At 39.7% G+C, this 9,597-nt stretch overlaps 1 protein-coding gene and 1 pseudogene across 1 annotated transcript; one reads left to right on the top strand and one right to left on the bottom strand.

The window, feature by feature from the left end:
- Positions 1-4,839: 4,839 nt before the first annotated feature.
- Positions 4,840-5,377, bottom strand: LOC112404115 (histone H2A type 1-A-like; annotated as a pseudogene).
- A 166-nt stretch (positions 5,378-5,543) lies between these two features.
- LOC112404122 (histone H2B type 1-A-like) lies at positions 5,544-5,927 on the top strand. Its single transcript, XM_024751951.1, has one exon. It carries the CDS (start codon positions 5,544-5,546, stop codon positions 5,925-5,927), a length of 384 nt encoding a protein of 127 aa, XP_024607719.1.
- Positions 5,928-9,597: the final 3,670 nt, after the last annotated feature.

The following is a 9,597-nucleotide window of genomic DNA, read 5'->3' on the forward strand; positions in this document are numbered from 1 at the left end:
ATCACAACAAATTAGTAGCACAGTAATTATCTGAGTGATAGAATTATCAATGCTTTTTATTTTACCCATCTGTGTTACTTAATTTTATTGATAACACATATGTGTTGCTTTGCATTAAAGAAGGCCTAAATATTTAGGCCTTCTTTAATGCAAATAATGTAAATGTTTATTTTATAATGAAAAAATTCAAATACAGGAAAGAATATTAAAATGAATCCCACATACACGTCACCCAGATTAAACAATGATCAAGATTTTGCCATATTTGCCCCCTCTCTCCCTTTTTCCTTTCTTTCCTTTCATTCCTTTACCAGTATCTTACCCCTGCTGGTTCTTGTGTCTTCCTGACCTGACCCATTAGTTCTTGATAGCTTCCTTGCTTTCCAGTACAGCAAGATGTCCCAGACTCCTCTTAATTTCCTGCCACAGGCCTGAAATCAGCCTGTCTTTCAAGGTGCTCTGTTTCCTTTCAGCGGGTGAAAAATTATTTTAAGAAATAAAGGTATAAGCTAACAACAAGAACAACAGCAAGATGCCCCTAAAATAAAAAGAAGGGCACCTGTATATAAACTCCATGAAATATGTGTAAAAGCTCTATAAGGAAAATTATAAAGTTTTATAAGACATACACAAAAGGTTTGAAAAAGTCAAGGCACATGTCACCCTAAACACGTATTCACGTTGTTTACAAATATTTTATTCTATATAAGCTTTTTGTTTAACTCAAATAGGATTTCATTATAATGGGAAAAGGATTAAGAAATGCATATGAAAAAAGAGAACGCATAGGTTGATTCTGAAAAGTACAAAAGGCGACTTACACCATTTGACAAAAAGTACTTACATTATGGTAGTCTTTAAAACCAGGAGGAAGAAAAACGTCAAAAAGATACCACCAAACATGAAATGACGCCTCACCTCACTATTAAAAAAATGGAAATTCAATCAGGCTAATAACTTGAATAGCAGTGAGTCACCTTCACTTGCTCAGGTAGTAGATAAGAACCATGTTTGACCACAGGACAGGGTTTTTAAAACAGGCAAGTATAAGCAAATACTATTCAGCATCAGGGAAACTGAGAACAAATAATCCTAACATTAATGTGTCAATTCTGATGCATTGTTTTCAGGATCATTCTCTTCTGACTACTATTGATGGACAGGGAGTGGACATACGATTCACACTGGGCCAGATCCATTTCTTTGGAAATTTAAACTTGGGTTAAGGAAGGTGGTCTCTCTCAACACAAGCTGAGGCTGAAATCTACAAAACTGAGCAGCTGTAGGGGCCCCTGGGTTCAAATGCTCTTGAGCAAGACCCCACATGATAGCCTTCTGCTTTCTGAGTGGTTGATGCCAGTAGGAGTACTATGCAATCAGAGTTGACCTGAGATATCTTATTTGCATTCATTTGCCTCTTGCTTTTATTCCAATCAGAAATTGTTTATTCAATACCTCATTTGAATACACAGTATATAATTAAGCTCTGTGGCTTCACAGCCTGCCATCCCTCTTTTCTCAAGGTAGATAATGGCTGTGTCTCCTATCTCCCAGTCTTTCTCTAAGTTTACTGTCATGTCCAAGAAAGGCTCCAAGAAGCTATCCTCAAGATGAAAAGAAAGGCAAGAAGCACCAGAGATGTCACAGACAGTGCTGCGGTTTGCCCCAACCCTGGCATCTCTATGGAAGCCACGTGAATACTGAACTCGTTTGTGACCTTTGAGTACATCACTGGTGAGTCAACCTACTTGGCTCATTACAACAGACTCCTTACTCTCCTCTACAGCAGCGGTCCCCAACCTTTTTGGCACCAGGGACCGGTTTCAAGGAAGACAATTTTCCCATGGACGGTGGGGGGGGAGGGGTGGTTTCGGGATGATTCGAGTGCATTACCTTTATTGTGCACTTTATTTCTATTATTACATTGAAATATATAATGAAATAATTATACAACCCACCATAATGCAGAATCAGTGGGAGCCCTGAGCTTGTTTTCACTTGTCACTCACTGATAGGGTTTTGATATGAGTCTGCAAGCAATTGACTTATTATGGTGTCTGTGCAGGCAGACCTCTCTGCTAATGATGACCTGTATTTGCAGCCGTTCCCCAGCGCTGGCATCACCGCCTCAGCTCCTCCTCAGATCATCAGGCGTTAGATTCCCATAAGGAGTGCGCAATCTAGATCTCTCGAATGCGTATTTCAGAGTGCGGTGCATGCTCCTATGAGAATCTAACGACCCTGCTGATCTGACAGGAGGCGGAGTTCAGGCGGTAATGCGAGTGATGGGGAGCTGCTGTAAATACAGATGAAGCTTCGCTTGCTTGCCCGCCACTCACCTCCTGCTGTGTGGCCCTGTTCCTAACAGGCCATGACCCGTACTGGTCCACGGTCCAGGGCTTGGGGACCCCTGCTCTACAGGGAATTCGAGAGAACTAATGCCTGTTGATGACTGGGGAACCAGCCAAGCACGCTGTGTGCAAGGCACTGTGCCTCGTCACCAAGTACAACAGCTACAAGAGAGCATTTTTTAGGACACCAACATCTGAAACCAGAGGCTCTTTTCAGAGCCACTCATACTTTCAGCTTATGAGCGATAGTCTATTGAGATTTCATTTGTTATGGATTTGGGACTCTTCTTTGATTTAAAAAAATGTGTTTTTTTTTTCAATAAGCTTTCTAACTTGGAACAATTTTAGATTTACATAAAAGTTGTAAAGGTAGTTCCCATATACCTCACCATTTCCTCTGTTGTCAACATTTATGCATTTGTCACAACCTAGGAAATAACACTGGTACTTTACTGTGAATTAAACTCTAAACTTTGGGTTTCATTAGATTTTACCTAATGCTCTTTGTCTGTTCCAGGATCCAATCCAAAATACAGTTGACTCTTGAACAACTCGGGGTTTGAACTGTGCACGTATACTTATACGCAGATATTTTTCAATAGTAAATACTACAGTGCTATACAGTCTGTGGTTGAATATGTGGATGTGGAAGAACCTTGAATATGGAATCCGACTATAAGGTATATGCTGATTAAACCCGTGTCATGTTGTACATGACATTTACTTGTAATGTCTCCTTAACTGCTCTGGGCTGACAGTTCCTCAGAATTTCCTTGTTTTCGATGAACTTGATAATTTTGAGGACTCATATTCTTTAGAATGTTCCTAACTTGTATTTGTCTGACGTTTTTCTCATGTTTAGACTGAGATTATGTGTTGCTGGGAGGAAGACCAGAGAAGTGAATTGCCCCTCTCAACACATCATATTAATGGCACATGCAAACCACGTGGTTTATCACTGATGATCTTAACACTGATCATTTGCGGTAGTGTTTGCCAGTTTTCTCTACTGTAAAGTCACTCCTGTTTTCCCCTGCCTTTCCATACTCCACTTTGTTAAGTCTGGGGAGTTAAGTTCCAGCTGCTTGATGGGGGAATGTTGGGAGCCAAGAAGTTTTCGCCATTGGAGGATGGCCGACATCCTGCTTCTCTTCCTGCTTGATGAGATGAAGGCCCGCGCCTAAAAACGAAAGCCCGCGCTTCCAACGAAGGCCCGCGCACGCAGCACCAATGATAATTTGCCAAGTGCTTCCCTTATTCTGGATCCCGCCCCCCTTTCTCTGTACTGTATGGGTGCAGCTACTGCAGCAATAAAAATTTGAGGCTTGATCAGGATTTTGTCTTGCCTCCATTCTTTCGCGTCTCCTGCCCCTTCTTCTCTTTTCAACCCCTACAGGTTCCTCCTCGGACTCACAAGGATTTGTCCTGCTGGTCGGGACTCCCAGGGACGCCCGGGGCCGTGCACAGGGGAACATCTATATAAATGATTTGAAATTCTTCTGTTTAGGAGATTTTTCACATATCCCTCATTTAGTCAATCACATCAGCATTCTCAGATTTTAAATTTTCACATTTTAGTTTTTAATGCCATGTTCTAAACATAATCTAATTTTGTTCAATATATCTGTACAATTTCCTTTCAGTTTTCAAAATTTTCCCGTCCTTCTGTGCCCTTCTTAATCACATGCCTTATCTATGTACATTAATTCAAAACATGGTTGGCTTTTTCGTAACTTGATTGCTCCTCAACATATTACGTAGTTTACTTTCATCTTTTAATTTCTTACAGAACTCTATACTTCGTACCTGCTTCTGTATGTCTTATATGTTTAGCTCTCACGTGTCTAACAATGACTTTAAAAGAATAACCAGCGACACTTTCTCCTTGAGATAAGGCGAACTGCTGAATTTTCTGTAACTTTATGACAGCCTACCTGTTCATTTGCTTTCCAATTTTTCTTGGTGTTTATAATACAGATCAAATGAAACCATTTGAAAGATCTGACAAAAACTCCCTAATAATTCCAATTATGGTATACCATGTCACATTCCTACCTCTAGTGAGACACTAGTATCCCTCCCCCACATGTGCCATTTAGGTTTTTGATGGACATTACATGTTAAGAAACATTTTCTAAGCACGTGTTAAACCACAGGCATCGCGAATACTTATCAAAATGAGCCTTAAAAAGGGTATTAGAATGCTGAAGCTTTGCTCTTTTTCTCTCACCCGATAGGCATCTTGAAGGGCCATGAACTTGACCTCCAGTAATAAAAAAAGCTGCAAAGAACCTCACGTGCTAGAATCAACATGATAAAGTTACGGTTAACAGGTCTTTTCGGCGGCCTACTTTTGGAATACGTCACAATCACAGACCCAGACAGCCCAGGCACAGCCCTCAATGATAATTTAAGTGGCTCTGAAAAGAGCCTTTGGTATCTTCCTTCACCAGACGTGTAGATTGCTCAACGGTAACCTCCACGTGGATTACTTGCCCTGCACTTTGTGATGGTGGCTCTCGGTCTTCCTGGGCAGCAGCACGGCATAGATGTTCGTCAAGACGCCACCCTGAGTGAGTCACAGCACCCAGCAAATTGTTGAGTTCCTCATCATTACGGACTGCTAGCTGCAAGTGGCACGGGATAATGCGCGTCTTCTTCTTGTCACGGCAGACATTGCCCGCCAACTCCAAGATCTGAGCCGTTATGGACTCCAACACCGCTGCAAAATACACAGGCAAGCCAGCCGCAAGGCGCTCGGCATAGTTACCCTTGCGGAGCAGACGACAGATCCGACCAACCGGAAACTGCAAGCCTGCTCTGGATGAGCGAGATTTACCTTTACCATGGGCTTTACCACCTTGTTTACCACGCCCACACACATCTCTAACAAGAAACCGCGACGCCAATACGGTGATCTGTAACACCTAACGACTGGGCATATTTATGACGGTAGGGTGTGCTTTGCTTTCTGATTGGCTGATGGCCATCTATCCAATCAGAAATGCCCACGGGAATCACCTCATTTACATAACGAGAGTCCCAGATATCCAATCAGAAACTGGCCTCTCCACACGTCACTTGAGCGCTGCCCCTATAAATACCACCCTTTCCGCCCAACATCTGTCTTCGTTTTCTTGGCGTTTTTAGGAGCTGTTACAACTGTTAACGGTATAGCGCTTAACACTAGCTATGCCAGATCAGGCCTCAAGAAGTATTGCTGTTTCTAAGAAAGGATTTAAGAAAGCCATAACAAAGACTCAAAAGAAAGAAGAAAGAAAGCACAAGAGATGCCGGAAAGAGAGTTATTCGATTTATATCTACAAAGTGTTGAAGCAAGTACACCCGGACACCGGTATCTCATCGAAAGCCATGAGTATCATGAATTCCTTCGTCGCTGATGTTTTTGAGCGTATTGCAAACGAGGCCTCCCGCTTGGCACACTACAATAAGCGATCGACTATTACGTCCAGGGAGATTCAAACGGCCGTGCGCCTGTTGCTGCCAGGAGAGCTGGCTAAGCACGCTGTGTCCGAGGGCACGAAGGCTGTAGCGAAGTACACTACCTCCCTGTAAAGTTGCAAAGTGTAAGCAGGCTCCAGTTACAATCCAAAGGCTCTTTTCAGAGCCAGTCACGTTTCTGAAAGAGCTGTAGACTCAACGTAAGTAGGATGCTTACGTTAATAAACTTATACTACTCAGCTGCCGTTTGTAATTTAGTGACTTTCTACTGTATAGAAGCCCCCATAAGGCTCCAACGGTCTTCAGAAATCAACTGCAGCAAAAGAAATTCTTGAGAATCCTTTTTTACAGGAAAGTTTATGGTTAATACATGTAGATAGTGTTCTTAGAGTGAAGGAGCTGTAAAGTATAAAAGACGCATTTGTCTCTATAAATGACTGAAAATTCTGTGAAAGGCCTGAAGGTGTGGAGAGATTTTGTAAAGTGCATTATCCTGGTTTTTTTTCTACTTCTGTATCTGAAAAGTTTGGATTCTGTAGGCCAGCGAAGTTGTTTGAAAGCTCGAGTGGTTTGAGGTCCTCAACTTGGGGTCTTTTTGCCCTGGTGACCTACGTTGTCCAGAGCATGTTGACCTGGGATGGGGGAATATTGCTCTCTGTCTCACCGGAAGCCAGCAATCTGGCTAACCACAATTGACTAGAAAACAGTAACTCAAACTCCTTTTTTGGTTTTTTCTATAAATAACGGTGTGATCATTTGTGGGTGTTTTGTATGATGAATCATTTAAATAGGTGTTGGTGTCCTCTATTACTGAACTACCTGGACTCCACTCAGCAGACAAGCATCAAACATCAGTGGTAACAATCATGGATCAGAGCCCAGGCTCCAAGGCCCTGCAGTCTCACTGCTCTTCTCCCGACCCTGGCATTACATCCTCATGCTGGTCACAGTTCCAAGTGTTCACACAGGTCAAAGCAGTGGTAGGAAGACAGTCTATCTCCCTGGGTTTCCAATTGAGAGCAAATGAGGAGGACTTCCTCTCAAGTCCCTTCTCTAGAATTGAGCCTAGTCCCAGATGCTGCTTGAGTCATTCATCTGAAGGGAAATTGGGACAATGTGATTGATGTGGACCAGTTTACTTAATATGTGTGGCATATTTATTACACTTAGCTCTAGGTATTTTGTTTTCATTTCCATAAATAGTGTATTTCCCAATTCATATCTTCCAGCATCTTGTTTTATATGAAAGTACTGATTTCTGTGCATTTTTATATCTTACTGAATTGACTAATTTTTGCATTGGCTTTCTGATATAATTCTGTTGGGTTTTACATGTTTGCAATGATGTCTGAAAATAGGAAACATTTCACTGCTTCCTTTCAATTTAGTTAGTTCACTTCTAATTCCTTTCACCTGATTTCAGTGCCTCATACCTTCATATCAATGTTAAATAGGGTGGCTGTTCTTGTTTTATCCTTCACTTTGCTGAAGATCTACACTATTCCTCGTTAGATATATCATACAATGACGGAGAATTCTATGTCTGCTTTATTGAGAATTGTTAAGAATGCATGTTGAAATTTATAAAATGCCTTTTGAGCATCTCTGGAGAATGAGCGTAGGCCTTCCCTCTTTATGTATATTATGATGAGTTATTTAAATAAACTTCTTAATAGTCACCTTTGCATTTTTTTATATAACCCCCTGCTTGGGCATCATATGTTACTCATTTAATGTTCTGTTGAACTCTGGTTGCCAATGGATCATTTACAATTTATACTTCAATATTATAAATTAAATTGATCTCTTTTCCCTTTTTTGTGTGTGCAGTGATGTTCAGGTTCTGGTACAAATTTTTATTCAATTCATAAAAATAATATGGAGGATAGATGTCCTTTTAATACTCTGGAAGTGTTTGAACAGCACTGGAATTCCCTTTTCTTTAAAACTTTGGTAAACTTCCTTTTTAAAACAATTTGTACTTGGTGCCCTTTTTCAGATGACAGTTCTTTGACAATTATCTTTATTTTTCTTTAATGAATTTTTTCTATTTAGAGTTGCTAATAATTTGTAATAAGTTTTGGTAAATTATATTTTTCAATACAATTTTTTAAAGATATTCTCTTAGAGATCAGCAAATCGGTCTCTAATGATTTTAACCTCCGCTGTCTTTGTAACTACAGCTCCTTTATTATTCTAAATTTTGTACTTGTGTCTTCTGATTTTTCACAAACCACAATGGTTATTGGTTAATCTTTTATTTTTTAAGTGTGTTTATTTATTTGCTATTTCTTTACTCTTGCATTTAGTTCTACTGTTTTCTTTTTCCTAATTATTTTTTCCCGTTTTTCATTATTTAGCCTTTCTGCTTCCACTAGTTCACTTTATTTTTGTTTTTCCTAGCTTCTTTAGTGGGATGCTAACTTTATAGCGACAGTCTTTACATTGCACAGTTTTGATACAAATGAATTTCAGTTACCACAGTTTAGTTAAATAACACCACTTGCCCAAACACACAGTTCAAAGGTCATTGCATGGTGAGTCATTGCATAAACTACAAAATTCACTGCTCGCTCTTTTAGTTCACAAGTCACTGCACAAATAACACATACACACTGTGATCAGTGACCTAATCGTGTCACTTATTTTAAAATTCGTTGGCCAAAATTTGTTGGCATGGTTACTGCACATGTTATTCAGTTTATTCAAAAAGAGAAAGCATGTAGTTTAGTTGCCTCCTTGTCTTCCAGTGATAAACTCACATGAAAAAAATCAATAGTCAAGAGGGATTTGGCCAAGAAGATGAAAGTACAGCAAGACAAGAAAAAGTAATAACCCTGGAAGCAGAATTTGAATCGAAGGTAAATAGAGTTATTGAAGTAACAGTTGACCGGGGAAATGTTGACACTGTTGCTATGAAGAGACTAGCTATGCAAACCAGAGGAACTTAGTAAAGGCCAACTGATATAAATGTAGAAAATGGTTGTGATGAAAAGGAAGAAGTTCCAAAGAAAGTGACACTGGCAAAATACTTCATATTAAACGAATTCTCAGAGATATTTCATGGCATTAAAAATGCAAAGGATGAAATATTGGAAGCTAATCCAAACTTAGAAAGAAACATGACAATTCCCCAAAGCATAGGAAGGACACTCACTCTGTATCATAAGTTGCATGATAAGAAAAAAAATCAAGCACCATTCAACTATTTTTGGTAAGCTTTTAAAAAAGAAATGACACTAATTCTCACTGTTTTAATATTTAAAATTACAATGTCCTTAATATTAGTTTTCACTTCCCTTTATATTTATGATAGATGATGAGTTTTTAATGTTTTGATAAAAAATTTTAAAGATCCTGGAACAATCATGACTTTTCCCATTGATTATTAAGACTGCTTTGCATAGTCACTTTTAAGATTTCACACTACCTGAAGGACTGCCTGCATTTACACTTTCTAATTTATTAATGTAAGCAGCATTTAAATCTATCATTTTTCCTTTGGGCCATGCTTCACTTTATTCCCACAAGTTCTGTATATATTCTGAATTTTCATTAGTGTGAGAGAGGTGCTAGGAAAAGCAGATTCCTTCACTTCCTATTAGGAACCTGGAAATCACTGTTATCGACCAGCAAAGCAGCTGGTCAAATTCTCCTTCCATCAGAGATGCAGACCAAATGCAGACCAAGGACCCAGCTTTACGGAACGTGGAGGGACAAACACAGGACGTTGGGATGGGTTTGCAACCTTCATAGACTTTAATAATGTCAGAGAAATAAGAGT

This window comes from Neophocaena asiaeorientalis, unplaced genomic scaffold (genome assembly GCF_003031525.2).
Source record: "Neophocaena asiaeorientalis asiaeorientalis breed wild unplaced genomic scaffold, Neophocaena_asiaeorientalis_V1.1 scaffold165, whole genome shotgun sequence".
NCBI lineage: Eukaryota > Metazoa > Chordata > Mammalia > Artiodactyla > Phocoenidae > Neophocaena > Neophocaena asiaeorientalis.